Source organism: Nothobranchius furzeri, chromosome 17, assembly GCF_043380555.1.
Source record: "Nothobranchius furzeri strain GRZ-AD chromosome 17, NfurGRZ-RIMD1, whole genome shotgun sequence".
Classification (NCBI taxonomy): domain Eukaryota; kingdom Metazoa; phylum Chordata; class Actinopteri; order Cyprinodontiformes; family Nothobranchiidae; genus Nothobranchius; species Nothobranchius furzeri.
Window position 1 is genome coordinate 27,749,414 of NC_091757.1, and position 20,162 is coordinate 27,769,575.

Consider the following 20,162-nt stretch of genomic DNA (forward strand, 5'->3'; position numbering starts at 1 on the left):
GGCACCGGCGCCGACATCCGAGGCGTCGACCTCGACCACAAAGGGGACTGCATGATCCGGATGGCGGAGGATAGGAGCCGACGTGAAATGGGCGACTAGGTATTGGAAGGCCCGAACGGCGTCTGGAGTCAGCTGGAACGGTTGGCCGGGAGGGCTTGGTCGGGTGAGAGAAGTGAGAGGTGCCACAATGGTGCTAAAGTCCTTAATAAAATGGCAGTAAAAGTTGCAGAAACCCAGAAAACTCTGCAGTTGTTTCAGGCTTGTTGGGAGGGGCCAGTCTTTCACCGCCTGGACTTTCTGAGGGTCCATGGTTAGTCCTTTATCCGAAATCATGTAGCCCAGGAATGATACGGACCGCTGGTGGAAGGAGCACTTCTCGGGCTTACAGAACAGGTTATTATCCAGGAGCCGGGTTAGAACAGCGCGAACATGGTGGAGGTGTTCGGCCTCGGACTTGGAGTAGATCAGGATGTCGTCCAGGTAGGCAAACACCCACCGTCCCAACATGTCGCAGAGGACATCGTTTATTAGGCATCGAAAAACGGCGGGGCTATTGCACAGCCCGAAGGGCATGACTTGGTACTCCCAAAGACCGGTGGGTGTGATGAACGCGGTCTTCCACTCATCTCCAGCTTTAATACAGACCAGATTGTAGGCGCTCCGGAGGTCCAGTTTGGTGAAGATCCGCGCCTGGGAGATGGCGTCCAGAGCAGACGTGAGGAGCGGCAGAGGATGACGGTCTTTGACTGTGATTTTGTTCAGTCCTCGGTAATCGATACAGGGGCGGAGATCACCCTCCTTTTTCCTTACACAGAAGAAGCCTGTGGCACCCGGGGAGGAGGAAGGTCGGATGAAACCCTGCTGGAGGGCCTGGTCGATATAATCCTCCATGGCTCTGGACTCGGCGGGAGAGAGAGAAAAAAGGCGCCCCCGGGGTGGACTGGCTCCTGGTTGCAGCTTGATTTCCATGTCGTACGGGCGGTGAGGCGGCAGCGTGGTGGCGCGCCGCTTGTCGAACACCGCAGCCAGGTCCCGATAGGGCAGTGGCAGATTGGGCGATGTTGGGCTGGGGTCACCGTCCGGGCGGTCTGGCATGGATGGAGGAGGAGAGAGGTGGGCCTGGCACTGGGTCCCCCATTCCAAAAGGCGGCCCTGGGACCAGGAAATCTGGGGGTCGTGGAGACGGAGCCAGGGAAATCCCAGAATTAGAGGAGACGAGGGAGCACATATTATCAGAACCTGGAGGGTCTCTCGGTGGCCTTGGACGATCATCTGGAGTGGCTGGGTTCGGTTTTGGACCGGATAGGGTTGGAGGGGCCTACCGTCCACCGAGGTCACTGGCGCAACTCTCTCTAAGTGGGTCATGGGGATCCGTAGGCGCTTAGCTAGATCCATGTCCATAAAATTGTCAGCGGCCCCCGAGTCCACCAGCGCATGCATCTGAAGTGAGGTCTCACCATGAAGGAGGGTGACATGAAGAAGGAGTCGATTTAAAGGGGCAGGGGTTGAAGGTGACCCAGGCTGAGCGACCTCAATACTCAGTGGGTTCCTTCGTTTCCCAAACGTAATGGACAGTTCAGGCGTCTGTGGTCGGAGGAGCCACAATAGGCACAGAGACCCTCGCGCCACCGTCGCTGTCTCTCCTCTGGAGGAAGGTGGCCTAATTGCATGGGCTCATCAGCAGAAGCGGGTCCGGGAGCAGGCGTGGGGGAACGAGGAAGAGGTCCAGGCACCCTGGATGGGCGAGTGAAGGGCTTGAGCCGAACCAAAACCCGCTGATCGATGCGCAGCACCAGATCAACCACTTCATCCAGGGTCTGGGGCAGTTCCTTTCCCGCCATCTCGTCACGGATGTAGGTCGCCAGTCCCTCCAAGAAGACGGCTCGGAGGGCAAAGTCATCCCACCGCAGCTTGGCAGAGATGGTGCGGAACTCTGACGCATAAGCGCACACCGTGCGCTCCCGCTGGCGGAGCTTTAGGAGTTGTGCTTCTGCTCCCACTTCGCTGCTGGGTGGAACACAAGTCTTTCTGAGGGCGGACACAAAAGCAGCATAGTCATTGCAAGCCGGTGACTTGGAATTATAAAGCGCAGCGGCCCACTCAGCCGCGCGTCCGGAGAGCAGGGAGGTGAGATGCGCCACCCGAGAGCGCGCAGTGGGGAAGCGTCCTGGCTGGCACTCAAACTGCATGTCGAGGGTGGTGAGCAGACCGTCTGGGCTCCCCGTCTCTCCATTCCACCTCTCCGGGAGACTGAAGTGCGGCCCCTCTGTTGGTGGAGCGAGGGCTTGCTGCTGGAGAGCATGGAGGGCTGTGGATAAGTGCAGGATGAGATCGGTCTGGGAGTTTTGTTTGGTGTTGAGCCGATCGATCAGGGTGTGGAGCTGAATGAGTTCATTCACCATTTGCTCCATCTTTCTTTTCATTCGCTCAAACTCTGCTGGATCTACGGACTCAGTCATCCTGTCACGATGGTCGACTGGGTACGGGAGTTGAGCTTGGTAAGAATGTTTGATGTCTGGGTTATTAGGTAGAGAACTCTGATCATGGGGTTCAATGAAACGATGACTGAATGAAGAGCCGGTGCGGCGTGTTCCATATATAGGCTTGGGTGTGACTGGGAGAATGCCGGGTGTTCCCGCGAGGAGCATGCTGGGAAATGTGGTCCCAGATGGAGGCCGGTTAGCTGGGAGAAGCCGGTCCGGGGGCTTGGGTTCTGACAAGCAGTAGTAGTAGTATAGAAGTAGAAGCAGCAGTAGCAGTAGTTGCAGTAGTAGTTATAGTAGTAGTAGTAGCAGTAGTTGCAGTAGTAGTAGTAGAAGCAGTAGCAGTAGCAGTAGTTGCAATAGTAGTAGTAGCAGTAGTAGTAGCAGCAGCAGTAGCAGTAGTGGTAGCACTAGTAGTAGTATAGTAGTAGAAGGAGCAGTAGTTGTAGTAGTAGTAGTAGTAGTAGTAGTAGTAGTGGTAGTAGTATAGTAGAAGAAGCAGTAGTAGTAGTAGTAGTATAGTAGTAGAAGCAGCAGTAGTTGTAGTAGTAGTAGCAGTAGTTGCAATAGTATTAGTAGCAGTAGTTGCAGTAGTAGTAGATGCAGAAGTAGTAGTAGCAGTTGTTGCAGTAGTAGTCATAGTAGTAGTAGTAGTAGTAGTAGCAGTAGTAGTACAGCAGTCCATTCACACACATGCACACACCGGTGGGGATGAGCTACTCTGCAGCCACAGCTGCTCTGGGGCACACTGACAGAGGCGAGGCAGTCGAGGACAGGCACCACTGGTCCCTTCAGCCACCACCAGCACTAGTAGTATTAGTATTAGTAGTAGTAGTATCTGTGGAGTCCAGCGTGTGTTTTTTTAAGAAGACAAGGTTTCCAATGGTCTAAATCCATGTAGAATTGTCTCAAAACCTGCTGTGACTTGTTTTCTTATCTTGCCAATGCAATCAAGGAATCTCAGAACTACAGATCTCTAGATCTATGTGTACCTTTCTCAGCTGGAGAGTCAGACTACTGAGCCAGCTATCTGCACCAACATGAGCATCAGCGCAGTAAGAATGCAGGCCGAAGAAAAGAGGAGGGTGGGCGGTGAATAAGACCCAGATGGTGGGGCTGATTTCCAGAATATCTCTGCTGTGCTTCAACAAAACATAGATTTCAGATGACAAAAAATGTGTTCTGTGCAGAAAAAAACCTGTGTGAAAAAACAATAAAGCACCAGATCATCTAATTAGTTTATCCTTCTTTACTTCATTACATTATTTTATGATAAAAGTGAAAACTAATAAGTGAAACTAAGACATTTAGCCAATCAGCCAAACTCACCTGCAGCCGTGTGTGTTACTGTGTGGTTGTGATCTTTGTGTAACAGAGGTGAACACATGACAACCTCCTGGATGAACACAGAGCCTGATTGTTGTTGATGGGAAACGAGGCCAGACTCAGAGTGATGGAGTCATGAGGATAATCTGTTGTTTAGCCAGATCAGGCTGACTGCTGGCCCTGACCTTTGACCCCATACAAGCTGACTGTCAGATCACATCTGTGAAGTTATCTCATTCTGGAGCATCCATGTGTTTGCTGTAAAACACTAAACTCAAGCAGCACTTTCTCTCTAGTGGAGGATTATTTTACACACTCATCAATGTGATTCCAGGACAAGATGTCATGACTCGAGGTAAGTGCCTAACCCAAGACATGCAGAATCAACACACGTAGTCCAAAGCAGTAAAGTAAAATGTCTTTATTATAAAACGGGAACTGAGACCGCACAGGGAAGTCCTGTGGGATGAGCAATACGGCTCGAGTCTCTGAAGTGCTCAGGTTAATGAGGAGATGACAGAAAGCCGGGAAGGGCGCTGGGCAGAGGGTGAGAGGTCCAGGCAGGGGCGAGGTAGCAGAGGGAAGCCAAACAGGAGCAGCGGAGGAGGATGGGACATGGTGAGTATAATCCAGGGAACGCAGACAGCGAAGGTGAGTAGATGAGGAGAGGATCCTGAGTAGAACAAAAACCAGGCGTGAGGGATAATCCAAATCGTAATCCAAAACACAATCCAAGGTCATAAATCCAATGGTCAAACACGAGTCAAACCACGAACGAACTAGCTCAAGGTCAAAGGCTGGTGCTACCTAAACTGGTGCAATCATCCGGCAAAGTGATGTGTCTCCAACCTCCTTTTGAACCCGCGTCCCTGATTGGAAAATCTCCTGCAGCTGCCACTCCCCCTGTTCCTCACCTGTGGAGAATTAGCTCAGAATCTGGTGAGAGGAGATGGTGTGACTCACCTCTGCCCAAGAACATGACACAAGAAAGTCTGGAAATCAAACCAACAGCTTTCCGGTGGTGAATATCCAGCTTGTCTGTGTTTGAATCCATTCTACACTTTGCACCCAGCTCCATCGTTTTTTAATTTTGGGAGATGTTCGTGTTTCAGCGAGCCTTTCCGCCATGACTGACAGGTTTGGTTTTTCCTCTATGTGTGCAGAAATGGGCTGTAGCTTTTGGACATACTTTACAGGAAGAAAAACAATTATTAATCATACATAAGAATTCAGACATAAGTTTGGGCACATATCACCCAGCCCCACGTCCACTTCCGGGTTGACAACAGAAAACTGGAGCCTCTGGAACAAGCTGCTGTGTGTTCCTACATGGCGGTGACGGGGCACGGAGGGACGCCTGAGGAACTCCGACTCTTCCTTTGGTATATTTTATTTACTTTACACACATTTCCCTTCAACCATTTGTTTTCTGTTTAAACTGAAACTCGGGAGGGATTTTTTGTTGTTGCTGTTTTAGTAAAGGTAACATTCCAAGCTGCCCGCGGATAAACGGAATAGGAAGTGACGCCACCATCAGCGTCAGCTCTGAGGATGTTTGCAGACGCAAACGAAACGTCAGCAAGGTAAAGAAAAAACCTCATCTGTGTTTAAAAAAGAACCAAAAATGGAATTTGAAGACTAACACAGCAAGAACGTACAAAAGATGAACTTTACAATAATACTATTGTTTTATTCTTTCACAAACACAAGATTTAAATCCAGCTTCTGCAATTAAAAACAACACGATGGTGTTCCATGACACAAAACATAATAAAAAGCAGCAGGACTGCGATATTCCTAGCACAGACTGAGTGGTAGTCTCTCTGGGAATATCATGTGAATTTTTCACATATATCTAAGGGTGGACTGGCTGTCACTTTGTTAAAAACTTGCACAACCCAGATGTAGACAACACCCTTAAGGGACCAAACAGTCATGAGCCCGTCTGAGCAAGCTGACTCTACGGTGTTTCAGCAGTGAGGAATGGCTTGGTGTCACAGGGCCTGACCTTCTGGACAGACAACAGCACGTGACTGGGTTCAGCACGTATCTCCTGAGCTGTGGCTGTGGGTTTCCTGCTGCAGGGAGGAGATAAAGAAATATCTGTAAAGAACACAGCTGAGCTCCGTTCAGCTGCTCGACTCGGACTGGAATACCAGCTCAGGGGACAAACTCTACACAAGAGACACGACACACAATAAATATTACCATCAGTATGTCTCATGTGTTTTAGATTATCTGAAAAACAAGATAAACGTATAAAAAGAATCTGATGTTGCTACCTAGGCTGTTTTCAGCGGGCATGTCCAAACTCCCCTGAGGGTCACAAAAAAGTTTATCCTTAAAATATACTAAAATAGTTTATGTTGTCTTTTTATATTAGCACTGTTCAAACCTAGGCCTGTCGAGGAACATGCGCTTGATGTACATCAGCAACCTGCTGGAGAAAGAAAATTCCACCGGTCTAGAAATGCAGCTGGAGGCCAAATAAAATCACTAAGTCCTGCAAACGGCCCCCGGGTCACACTTTTGACATACCTGTCCAAATCACCATCCCAACATGAGTGTGTGTGGAATCTATCATTTAGTTAGCCTGACAACAAACCATTCTATATACAGTATGCCACAACACACAGAGCTCAATCATGGGGCAGGACTTATGGTTGTCTTTCAAACTGTCTCCGCGTGCTATTGGATAAAGAACAATGTGACATACTCACCACTACAGATGTCAGTCATCGGAGAAGTCTGCCATACACTGTAGAAGACGCAAATACATTCTTACTCTAGAGAAAGGACTTATGTACCTCTATCTGCTCTTGACTCAAAGAAAAGCCCAAGTCTAATTAGTCCAAAGTTAATGCCAAAGGCGTTTTAAACGATCCGCTGCCATATTTGTTTACTCGCTCCATCGCAACATCCCGCCCACCAAACAGATAGAGCGCTCTGATTGGCAAGGCACAAAATTGCTCAGGCCAATAGTTGAGCTGCTGATGTTCAATGGAGCGTGGCTAGACCGACCTGCAGAGCCAATTCATTTTCTGCTGCTGTCTAGATTTCTAGGCTAACATTTAGTAGCATTCTAGCAGGATTAAATGCACTAAAACTACAAAATATTTCAAATTGAAGTTTCTAAAAATTACTCACTTCAAAGACTTAAAAAGTCCTGGGTTGCTGTTACAGGAAATGACACGAAAAAAGATTACTAACATACATACATACTACATATTTTTTGTTTCAACAAAATTAACTTATAGTCAATTAATAGGTTAGTTAGTTTGATTATTATACAATTAGTTGGTTATTTAATTGGTTAGTTCGTTAATTAGTTAGTCAGCTAATTGGCAATGAAGTGATCTACAACTAAATGGAGGACGAACGTTGTTCTTCTGATGTTTTTACCTGAAATGGAAATGAAGAAACTCTAAACACTTAATTCTAATGAAAGCTTACATAAAGTCAGAACGTAGAACATAAATATTTGGTCCGCCTCTCCTTTGTGTGAGGCTGAGTTGCGAACTTCCCGCGAGGTCCCTGAACGCCTCACGTCCCAATGACAGACAGAAGAGCGAAAGTGACGGAGCCCGGAGGAGGGGCGGTTGACGTTACCGACACGCGCGGCGTTAACCGGAGTGAGTGAGTGAGTGGTGTTTCTTGGTTGTGGTCGACCTTTAAAGCTCGCGCGGACAAAGTTCCTTGTCAGACCCGAGCAGCGCCGCCACAGACATGGTGAGTACAGACCTCCGTCCTCATGGAGACTAACTTCTGCTCCGGCTGCTGACAAACACGCGCTGCTCATGGCCGACAGGCGCTCCCACTCACAGGTGTTCAGTCTGGCTGCAGCGGTCAGTCAGAGCAAGAACACGAGATTTTACCTACATGACGTCAGCCCTGCTTTTGTGGTGAAGTAAATCTATTAATAACTAACACTATAACTTTTTAAAGGTCGAGAGCACACGTAAGGGCATTCGTGTGAGTAAACAAAGGGCAAAAGTGAGCTGTGGTGAACATAGGTGTTGTGAGACCAGGTAAACTCATGCAGGCAGGAGGGAGGAAGGAAGGAAACTGGAATGGGCAGCAGTTCCTGTGTTAAGACACAGCCAGCTCATTTTGCAACACTCTATTGTTTGGCCAATATGTGGTGTGCCCAGAATGAGACTCGAGTCTCCCAGCGCATTTATAACTGCCAGATAAATAAGTGGCACGTGTTCATTCTTTCTTCAGACAGATTCACACTCTGTGATCAGGTCCAGTCGGAGGGAAAACGGACCATAAGGACCAGACCAGAGTGTGGATTTTGTCTTCTGACTGCTGGTTTCCTGTTCTCCTCACCTTCTAGGATGCTGGCTTCCTGTCGTGGCTCAGGGTTAAAACAGAAAGGAAACTGTTGTTGTTCCTGTCTATCCAGACACGGTTCTACCTGAATGTGTTCTTGGAAGACCTGTCTTACTTCATCTGATTAGAGCAACGACTCTGGTTTCGATTTACCTGAGAACAAGAGCTGAATGCAAACTAAAACTCATCCAGGCAGCGTTGCTGCGTCAGAAAGTCAGTTTCCATCTACAGCTGTGCCCACGTGGCCAAAAACGTTTCTACAATTTGGCCCGTCATCCTCACAAAAGTGGGGACGTATGCCGCCAAAAACGATTCTACCAATACCTCAGACCAAGGTGGAGATTTGTGTGCAGGTCTAGTAGGGTTGTACAGTAGATTTGATGTTGAGTGGCTTTTATTAAAATAGAAGAAGCATGCTATCTATATCATTTCTATATATATATAATATCTATATCAATCCTAACCTCTATTATGTGGACCAACGCTATTCACGTGTGGTCCGCACTCATCTGGATTTTATCATTCATCTTCCACCGACCTGCTGCTGGCTTCCTCCAGTACACTGCCGCTGAGCTCCTCAGGATTTGCCACCGCCCTGGATCTCCACCGGCTTCACTGCACCTCGACCCGGACATCTCCCATCTTCTCCGTCGGAGATATGTCCACCTCGGCTCACGCAGGAATTTCCACTACCACAACTCCGCTTCAATCAATTCTTTCTGGTCCACCACTCGCCGTCATCCTCACAGGAACTCATACCGCCGGACAGCTGATCAGTCCTCGTTAGCCAACCTCGCCAGGACGGCTAACGCTCATGGATGTGACAGCACCACCGTCAACTTCGGCCTTCTCAACATCCGCTCTCTCACTGGGAAAGGTCATCTCATTCACGATCTCATCAAGGACCGTGGACTCGACTTCATGTGCGTTTGCGAAACTTGGCAGCAGCCCGCTGATTTCTCCCAGCTCAACGACGCTACTCCTCCCGGGTTTGTTTACCTCACCAAACCACGCGGTTCTCGCGGAGGAGGTCTCGCGATAATCCATCGCGAGAATTAGAAAGTTTTGCCAGTGTCTGTCTCTGATTTTAATACCTTTTGAGTATTTGGTTTTTAAACTTAATGGGCCTACCCCCACTATCATTGGATCAATCTACCGCCCCCCTAAACCTCACAAAGACTTTCTGTCAGAAGTCTCAGTACTGCTCACTCATTTAACTACACTCTCATCTAATGTAATAGTGCTTGGAGATGTTAACATACACATGGACAACAGCGATCTTCCCTCACCAAAGACTTCTCATCCTGCCTGGACAGCCTTGGATTTAATCAGCACATCAACTTTCCAGCTCACTCCAAAGGACACTGCCTGGATCTGCTGTGCTGCTCTGGTCTCACCCCCCTTAACTGTGCAGCTGATGACCTCCACATCACTGATCACTATTTTATTTCCTTCAATATTGTAACCCAGCTTTCTTTTACCAAACCAACCCGGCTCATTTCTTTTAGGAATATAAAGGACATCAATATCAACACTTTATCCTCCTATATTGATAATATTCAGCTACCGGACAATCTCTCCTCTCCTGATGACCTGGCTGCTCTCTACAATGACCAGTTAGCTCACATTTTAAACTCCCTTGCTCCAGTTAGAACCTGTTCTGTTACTTTCTGTCAGTCTGCTCCCTGGTTTTCCCCTCAACTCCAGACGCTGAAAACCAAATCCAGGCAGCTTGAACGCCTCTACAGAAAAACTGGTCTCACCATTCACAAAGAACTATATAAAAATCATATGACTCAGTATAAGGACTTAATTATACTAACCAAACAACAGTATTACTCCTGTCTAATCAACTCCAATCGAGGCAACACTAAGCCATTGTACTCCAATATCAATAAAATTCACTGGCCATCCGATATTCTCCCCTACATGTGCTGTACTGCTACCTGTAATGCCCTTCTTCTGTTCTTCAACGAAAAAATAATAAACATTCACCGTGCAATCAACCAAAGCATCCCCCCTACCTCCCCATATGATCCTCCCGAACCAACACAGTTATTTTCCAGTTTCTAACTTCCCAGTGATTCTAAGATATCAGATATTATCCACAACTCAAAGCCTTCTACTTGCCTTCTGGATCCCCTTCCCACGGCCTTGGTTAAATCCTGCCTCCCCTCTCTGTTCCCTCTCTTCTCCGCTCTCATACACGCATCCCTTTCCTCCGGTATTGTTCCCTCTATCTTCAAAACTGCTGCAGTTACTCTAATACTTAAAAAACCTGGTTCGGATCCTAACATTTTTATTAATCTCAGTCCCATCTCCAACCTACCCTTTGTCTCCAAAGTTTTAGAAAAAATTGTCGCTGCCCAGCCCCAAACCCATCTGACACTAAACTCCTATGAACCCTTCCAGTCCGGTTTCCGCCCACTTCACAGCACAGAAACAGCCCTCCTCAAAATAACTAACGATCTCCTCATTGCTGCTGATTCCGGTCTACTATCCATCCTGGTCCTCCTTGATCTGAGTGCGGCCTTTGACACTATCTCATTCCATTCTCCTCCATAGGTTATCTTCCATCGGCATTGCTAACATCTCACTTCGGTGGTTTCAGTCCTACCTATCAGGTCGCACTCAGTTCATTACTACCAAATCCTCCCGCTCACAGCCCTCTTCTGTCTCTTCTGGCGTGCCCCAGGGCTCTGTCCTGGGGCCCCTCCTTTTCATTATATGCATCCTTCCCCTTGGCAATATTTTCCGCAGATTCAATATTCATTTTCACTGCTTTGCGGATGACACCCAGCTCTATTTGTCCAGTAAGCCAATTCTGCACTTCCTCTCTCCTCCCTCATCACCTGCCTTCAAGAAATAAAATCCTGGTTCAGTTCGAACTTCCTGAAATTAAATACAGACAAAACAGAACTTTTTTTGGTTGGTACCAAGAACACACTCTCAAAATTGGACAGTTTCTCTCTCACTGTTGATAATACTTCAGTTTCCCCCTCTCCCCAGGTCAAGAGTCTGGGTGTCATCCTAGACAGCACACTATCCTTCCAATCTCATATCAATAGCATCACACGGTCAGCTTATTTCCATCTTCATAACATTAATCGTCTTCGCCCCTCCCTTGATGTCCACTCTACTTCTATCCTTGTCCATAGTCTGGTTACATCACGTATTGATTATTGCAACTCTCTTCTCTCAGGTCTCCCTCAGAAAACCCTCTGTAAGCTCCAGTTGGTTCAGAATGCAGCAGCACGCATCATTACTAAAACTCCCATCTCTCATCACATCACCCCCATCCTCAAACAACTCCATTGGCTACCAGTGCACACCAGGATTAACTACAAGATTCTCCTTCTCACCTTCAAGGCCATCCATAACCTCGCCCCTCACTACCTCACAGATCTCGTTCACATCGTCACCTCGTCCCGTTCCCTCAGGTCCTCCTCCTCCATCTCTCTGTGCCCTCCTTTCGTCTCAGCACCATGGGGAGTAGAGCCTTCAGCTGCACCGCTCCCAAACTCTGGAACTCCCTTCCCCCTCTCATCAAGAACATTAACTCATTCACAGAATTCAAAAAACAACTCAAAACTCACCTCTTCAAAACCACATATCAGCTTTGAATTTTAGAGTGCCTTGTTTGTTCATGTTTGTTTACTTACTGAATGATTTGTGTTTTTATTCTGTACAGTGTCCTTGGGTGACCAGAAAGGTGCTTTTTTTAAATAAAATGTATTATTATTATTATGCTTTTGTTTGTCTTCCTGAAAGGAAATTAAAATCCCGTACTCGCATTTCAGTCTCCTTAAGGTCACCTTCTGCCATAAAAGTCCAGGCTTGTGAAAGTAAAGCTTCAGAGAGCTTTCTGAATCTGTTTCCTGTTATTTACTGCAGAACTCGACATAATTAATCATATTCTCCGTCAGCCTACAGAGATGACTGTCAAAGCAGGAGATAACCACCACAAAACAAGCAGTGCTGCCAGATTCTGTTTATCTCTAAACACTGTGTGTGTGTGTGTGTGTGTTGACTAAACATGTAGCCATTAACCCTTACACCACAACTGAAACCGTGTGAGAAACACAGCTAAGCGAGTAACGGGACACATTTTTTTGTGATGGCAGCTCAGGGGTTTCCCCTGTAACCAGTGGGTTGCTGGTTTGAAGCCAGGCCGTCTGTGTCAGTCATTTTGTCCATGAGGAAGACACTTAGCCCTGCTGCTGGTGGTTTCTGTGAGTGTGCTCCAGGCCAGCTGCGGCTACCACGTATCTCATCAGCACCCGCGTGTGAATGACTAGCGTAAGGCGCTGTGGAGTCCTCTCGCTTGGAAAAGTGGTGTACATAAATATTTTGACACCATGCTGTGTGTGGTGATGTGCTCCAGGAGAACGGGAAGAGTCGCCTGCAGCAGGCGCAGGAGGAGGTGGAGGAGGTGAAGGAGATCATGCTGGACAACTTGAACAAAGCTGATGAAAGGCACAACAAACTGAGCGACTTGGAGGTTCAGGCTGAAGAGCTGATGGAGAAGGTAGGAGGCCCATCATACTATTTTGAGTTCAAGGGTCTGAGGTGAATTTCTCCTGGAAATTTCGATGGGATCAAGAAATGTCATATTGATGTCTATAAATATTCTTTAGGTGGAGCTGGAGAGGAAAACTAATGTACAATTTACATCCTGATTGTGTTAAACGGTGCTATGTTTAGAAAGGTATTTCCTATTGTTTCCCAAGATGAATGAAGCGAGCTGGTCTCCCTGGGTACGACCAAGTGTCCAGGACATACCACAAGGCCAGTGTGTCCGGCGGTCGACACGTGGGTCACACCGCTCCCACGTTGCCTCACATGCAGGGTTCTTCCCTAAAAGCAAAGGGTTAATAAAAGCAGGTTTCTGTGGAACGGTTCCGGCCAGCTATCATCTCACCTGTTGTAAAGAACTTTGTCAGTGACCACAGTTTGATGAAACTGAAGATGTAAGCTAGCTGCACCAGGGTTGTTCCAAAAGCGCTGCAGGTAACCGTTTCCTGCTTCACTTCCGCTGCGCAAGAACATAAAAACCAGTGTGATTAATGATGTCCCTACAGCTGTATAGGGTTATAAAATAGTGTTTCCTATTTTATTTTAAGACACCATTAGCTGTTGGCTTGTTGTATGGTGGTCAGTAGGGCTGAGTGGTGTAATGAAATATGTCGGATGATGAAACCAGCGTGTCTGTCTCTTCATAGTCGAGTTTAAACTGTGGTATTCATGGCAGCATCAGCTGTCACCATGGACACAGAGCTAGCAGCATGTGGAGGAGAGACGGAACCAAAACAGTTTTCATCAGGGGAACACATCTGGACACATCGGGTTGAGGAGCTGAGAGGCTACAGCAGCAATAATGAGTTAAAGTTAAACATGAAAACTCTTCAGCATTTACACAAACGGCCCTAAACTGTAATTTATCATTTTCTAGAATCTCTGTCAGGATTTTCGTCATATCACACAATCCTGCTGCCACCTAGAGAAGACTGGTGCTTTGCTTAGTGTGAATATAGACACACAAGTATACAGGTTTCATGTGGAAAGATCTGCCTTGTGGTTTTGGTGCTTTCAGTGCAGAGACTTCTTTTTTACTGGCTCCAAGCTCAGCAGGTCTGCCTCTTGAATATAAATCTCCACGGTCTGCCCATCTGCATTTTTGTCCCTCTGAAAACATCTCAGCTGTGTAAACAGACCAGAGGCCAGAGTGGGAACACAGCCCCGCTGATCTGACCTTATTCTGGGTCATTCTATTGTTGAACCTACAACCTCCACACTGTAGATGCCGCGCTGGTGTTTGTGTTCCAGCTTTAATGTGAGATTATTGAATACTGGAACTCCCCTCCACCCAACACTCGTATCACTCCTTTTCTTCCTTAAAGTGATGCTAGGTAGTTTTGACTTGCTTTTAGCACCCCCTATTGGCTGTTAGAGACAGCATTGGTGCGTTAGTCTTTTTAACACACTAACCTACCAGCTGAAATGTCTCCTGAGCCTTCATTAGTTTCTACAGAAGTGATTCATCACTAAATCATACAACTCAGCTGTGTTCACAAAGCAAAACATACAGGAAACATGCTGGGAGCAGACTGTAGCACCAGGTATGTCAGCTTAATTTGTACCAAGTTCAACAGGGACTGGACTGGCAACTCTGAAGTTGCAAGTGCGATATTTTGGCCACAGAGAGCGGTGGGGGTCTGACAGACATTTCATTAACCCTGTAAAGCAAGGGTATTCAGTTCTGTGCCTGCTGGGCTGGTATCTAGCACATTTTAGCTTTAACTCTGTTTCAACAATCAGCAGGTGATTAACAGACTTCTGCAGAGCCTGATGAGCTGCTGCACAGGTGATCCAACCATGAATCAAGTGTGTTGGACCAGAGAAGCCAGGGTCAGCAGGGGTATTCAGTTCTCGAGTCGAGGCTGTAAAGGGTCCTTTCAGCACAAGACAATGATTTAAAAATATGAAAAAGCTGCACAGTATGGCAGTATGAATTAAAATTCAGGTAAAAGTCTGAGAGAAAGGAAGAGGGCGAGCAGCAGCAGACAAGAGGTCCGTTTCATCACATTTAAAGCTGCAGTATCAAATCTTCAAAACAAGCCAGCCTTTAAACACAAACGCACAGAGCACTCACCACTTGGGTCGATGATCTTCTTTAGGCCACGCCCCCATGCAAAACACCAGCCGCAGTTTTCTACATACAAATGTCTATCGTCAAAATAAAATGTGAAATTTGTCTAAAAAAGACAAAAATAATGATTTATGAAGGAGTACACTTCATTTTAATTATCTCATTTAAATGTGACAATTTATAGTATTTCCTATGTGGTCGTGTGTTTATGAACTGTTCATTAAATTAAATGAAAGTGCTTTATGTGGAGATGAAAGTAATTATCTACAGAAAGTGATTTATATCAGCATGTGTGGTTTAGGTCAGCTGACCTCAGAGGATCACATTGTCTGGTTAACTTAAACCAGGAATCTCAGACATGTAAGTATTTGGTGCAGGTACAAAAACTAAAGTTTTATATAACATATGTCATTACAGCGTGTCCTTTATCACCTCTAAATACCCTAGAGGAGGAGAAGTTAGATGCATGATAACAGCAACGAGTTCATCGGTGATGGTTGTGAGGTCAGAGAGGCGTGGCCTTTTGGGAGGGGACAGTCCCGTTTGTCAGCATCATGTCTGGCGTTCTGCTGGCCTGGGGAGTTTTAATGGGGTTTTCCACCGTGATCAGAGAGCGAGAGGGGGATGTGGAAATCCCAGAGAACAAGTTTCACAATGCTTGAGCTCAGAGAGAAGACCTAAAGTGGGCTGCATTACGTTTGTGTGGGTATGCAGAGACACAAAAAGAGTGTTTGTGCAACAATCCAGACTTTTTAATATGCAGGAAGTGTTTTGAGGCAAAGCAGCACATCAGACCGAGGACACAAATCTCGCTCGGTCTGACTAAATGTATTGGTGTGATGCATTTATTTCAGTTTAAATTGTTTAGAGGAGAGGGGAAATTACCTCTGACTTTGTGTTTTTCTCCACAGGGTAAAGTTTTTGAAAAGAGCACCTACAAAGTGAAGGAACAGAAAAGATGTCAGAACCAGAAGACCAAACGAGTACTCATCGGCGTTGCAGTCGGAGTAGTTGTCATCATCGTTGCACTTGTACTTTTTTTCGTCTTGGGCTAGTGTGGGAAACCAGAAGCTCGGTGACAACTTGAAGAGGAAGGATCTTGGAGCTGAGGGACAAACAACAAATAAGTTCCAGGAAAAGAGGATATGCAACTGTGGGACTGCAGCGTTTGTCTGCAAACGTATATTTATGGGAGGATGGTTCCCTTTCTTCACTGGTTCAGCTGATATGGTACCATTTACTGCTGCTCCCTCTCTCTGGCTTTAGCTCTATCAAAAACATTTGTACACGGCACCTCAAGGAGAACAGGATCTCCCTGGTAAACCCCACCTTCACGAAACAGCACCACCTGCTGGTTGGCACAAATATTTGCAAGCTGACATCACCCATGTTGAATCTATTTCAGGAATGATTCGGTGGATTAGAACCAAGTCTAAATATGGCCAAGCTTCACACACATTTACATTTAAAGAGGCCTTATAGCTGTACAAATGATGCATATTATACAGTTTTATTATTTGACTTAGTTATTTGGTTAATAAGTTCAAATGACATATTCTTGTAGACATTAACTATCTTCGAGGTCCCAGAGGTGCTGCTGTCTCTGGATAACATCATATATTTGTGTCTGCAAAACGTTCACAGTGCTGGAAAATCAAGAAAAATATCCAACCAGACTTAGTAGGACTGATGGTGTCACTGGGCTGCTACTGTAGGAAACACAAGTCGGGGTGATGGTGACTGAGGAGTTAAGGGCCCGCCCTGTAACCGGAGGGCTTCGGGTGTGTGTCACGCCCTCTGTCACAGACGTGTCCTTGGGCAAGACACTTCAACTTCCTTGCCTGCTGGTGAGGATCTGAGGGATCCTGCAGCGCCTGTGCCCCAGGGCAGCTGTGGCTATAGTGGAGTAAAAGATTATTTGGCAGCCACCAAAATAAAGTCAAAAATATGAGAGGTCTGTAATTTTTATTATATGTAAATTTCAACTGTGAGACAAGATGTTTAAAAAAATCTAATAAATCACATTGTTTGGTTTTTAAAGAATTTATTTGGAAGATGGTGAAGAAAATAAGTATTTGGTCAATAAAAAAAGTTCACCTCAACACTTAGGAGGGCGAGGACAAACGTCTGGAGCTCTGCAGCTTTGACACACTAGCTGGTATTTTGGCCCATTCTTCCTTGCAGTTTTCTCTAGAGCTGTCATGTTGAACATGTTGCTGACTTTGCCTAAATTCACCCCGCTGGATTTATAACATGTTATAAACAGCGTTTCACTTTACACCAAAGCTGGTTTTTAAAAAGTCCGGATCTCTACCAGCTTCTGATGCTGGTGGTGTTACCGGGTTCAGCTGCTGCTCTCACACTGGAATGAGAAGATCACTAAACACAGACGCTTATATAAATAAATAATGTAATTTTAACACACATAGTCATACATTGGAGCTTTAATATTGTTAATAATTATCTCGCTTTACACTACAGTGGACAGGGCACATCCTCCGTGGTGAAATACCCATCCATCAGGATTATCAATAACTAGTATTAACACATCACATTTATCCCTGTCCCTGTCTTCCTCGTGAAATAAATGAACGTTAATCTTACCCGCTAAAAACATGTTTGCTGCAAATCTGAGGGCTGCTAGTCCGCTTGATTGATAGCTGCAGTTCATCTCCGTCCTCGATCTCCATGAAAGTTATTAAAAAAACAAAACGAGTTGAGTTTACATCCTTGTCTGTTTGTGCAGCCAACCATGCAGCAAGCTAAAACCATTTTACTGTCAAATCAACTAAATAAAAGCGATAAAAGGCTACAAACTGGCTTGTTTTGACTAGCTTCACTTGAGTTTCAACAGGTGTAAATGGTCTTTTTGCCGTCCATCATGGTGATGGTGGAGGTCTCAGGAGTGGCGTGACGTCACGTGCAAAGGGTCAATTGGAATGTTTGTGTGAAGTGCCTTGAGATGACTCTTGTTATTTGATGGTATATGAATAAACTGAATTGAACTGAATGAGTGATGCTGCTGTAAAAGTCCATCTCCAGTCCACATCCAGACACAATAATTCTCTCTTCTGTCTCATGAACAGCAGCTGGGATGTTTATTCAAACAAAGGTTTTCTTTTTAGTTCCAACAACACACTCATCTGGTTTTGACTTTTTCTTTCTTGTGCTTGATCCTTGTCTATATTTCTGTTTGGATGCCGTCTCTTCCACATCTGACGCCTGCATGGTCAGCTGCTGCGTGATGTCAATCATTGCAGGAAAGCACATGGTGTCAGAAAACTCGTCTCTTTTTCTCTCTCCTCTTGCCTGAGCTGACGTAGCTGTATGTGCGGCGTGCTTCACAGCAGTGGTGCGCCTTTTGCGCATTTAGAGAGAATGTGGTGCACAGGTCTTACAGCAAAATCTGTGACCTAGCGTAATCTGTGACTGTGGGGGCGCTAATTACTATTTCTCATTTTCTGGGTCTTACAACGACAGAAGAAGAGCGATTACATAAACTGCGTAACAATTGTCCCAGCATATCTAGTATGCCGGTCCGCCATGTTTTTCCACGTCCGACCGTCCGCGTGATTAGGAATTTTCCTAGGTGCGTGTAGCGGAAATTTTGGGCCGTGGAGGGGCGTGGTTGTTAAAATGATGCAATTTCGCTGCGTGGAGCCGTGCGGACCTCGCGGACGCGTCAAGCATAAACCAACCTTAACAGGAGTACAGTCACTCCAACAGCCAAGGAAAAGGTGGGAAAACAGTGCTGCTCTCTGGTTGGTTGAGAGTGTTCAACCATTTTCTGTCCAAGCAGGATCGAGCACCCACACATATGACACATCAAATCGACCAGCTTTATCTCAGGAATCTGGTATTCAATTTCAACTGCATTATCTGTTACCAAGGTAACACAAGTTTATAAGGATATCCCCAAAGAAGTCTCATTGAAATTGAATGTGAAACACCTAATATTGAGCCTATAACATACTGCTGTTTCTTATCTTTCTGAGCTCTATACACTTAAAACTAGCAGCATAGCTGACATTTTAACACTAGTCAGAAGGCAGGAACCGCCCCCTCCTCCTTCGCTGCTCTCTCATTGGCTGGGAGTTTTCAATTGTCTTATGCCTAAAAGGAAATATGCACCCACACATATGATACATCAATTCAACCTGCTTGGTCCCAAGAGTCTTGTATTAACTTGATATTGTGTTCTGTGTTACCATGGCAACGTGCTTAACAACAACATTTAACAACATTTTAGACACAACTGTATCAACATACTTTAATATAGAAATGTTATTCAAAGTTTAAAAGAGTCATGTGACATTGTACATTGCTTTATTAAAGCAGACTCCTGTCATCTGTTACCATGGCAACACAAGGAACTACAAATCACTTTAACCAAGTCTCATAGGAATGAATATAAAAAGCTGAATTGAGCCAATAACAGACTTCTGTTTTTGATCTTTTTGAACAATCTGTACTTAAAACTAGAAACAAGTTAAATTTGATTGACCGTCAGAAGGTGGGAAAGTTCCCCGCTCCCTCCCAGCTCCCTGACTGGTTGAGAGAGGTCAATTATCTTCTGGCTAAATGGAATTACTCACCCACACATGGGAGACATCAAATCGATCCGCTTGGCCTAAGGAATCCATCCATCCAATAAACCATCTAACATCCATCCAACATTTCATTCGTCCAACCATTCATCCATCCCATATCAAATCCGAACATGTTAATCTATCAGTTTCAGATATCCGTAAATGTTTCTAAATTCACAGTTCAACCAATTGTAAAAATGTACATATTAAACTATTCTCATTCAAATGCCAGCTGTTTAACATTTCAACTTTTGAGTTTTTAATCAATGTTCAAAGATTTAAGTTTTCTGCTGTTCAGCATTTTTTGTCCATTCTCCACCTATGTTCTGATCTTTTTTCATTATATTTTTATACAATGTTCACAGATTTCAGTTTTTTGCTATTTAGGATTATTTTTCTCCATTCTTCACTTACTTTTTGTGCTTTACTTGCTTGTTTCTGATTGTTGCTTCCACATCTTTCAAGACATTCAGCTCATTTTGACAGTTTTGCTTACTTTCAGCCTCAGTTCAACTATTAAGCTGATTCAGCTAACAGTTTAAGCTATCCAGCATTTAAACAGCATTTCTGCAAAAAAAGCAATTTATCTAGTTATTATTAGTTTATCTGAATGAAACTAAACATTTTTGCAGCTGGATTTCTGATTCTGACCAAACTGTGCCTCATAGCTTGTGTGTTTGTCAGTATTCCTCTATGTGCAGGAAAGTTTGACCCAAGTTTGTATTTGGAGGGCATAAAGAGAAGGATGAGTGCCACAGAGCTGAAGAGGAGGGAGACTAT

The 20,162-nt window shown here is 45.5% G+C and overlaps 1 protein-coding gene and 1 long non-coding RNA gene across 2 annotated transcripts; one reads left to right on the forward strand and one right to left on the reverse strand.

Moving 5' to 3' along the window:
* Positions 1-3,194: 3,194 nt before the first annotated feature.
* On the reverse strand, positions 3,195-7,227 carry LOC139063701 (uncharacterized). The gene is made up of 3 exons (XR_011517074.1): positions 7,212-7,227; positions 4,617-6,983; positions 3,195-4,482 (listed from the first exon to the last, which is right to left on the reverse strand). It is a non-coding gene; the product is annotated as an uncharacterized lncRNA (long non-coding RNA).
* vamp5 (vesicle-associated membrane protein 5) lies at positions 5,114-17,803 on the forward strand. Its single transcript, XM_054731216.2, has 4 exons — positions 5,114-5,191; positions 5,287-5,392; positions 12,529-12,672; positions 15,705-17,803. The coding sequence occupies exons 1-4, from the start codon at positions 5,139-5,141 to the stop codon at positions 15,846-15,848; spliced, it is 447 nt and encodes a 148-aa protein (XP_054587191.1). The 5' UTR covers positions 5,114-5,138; the 3' UTR covers positions 15,849-17,803.
* The last annotated feature ends 2,359 nt before the right edge of the window (positions 17,804-20,162 follow it).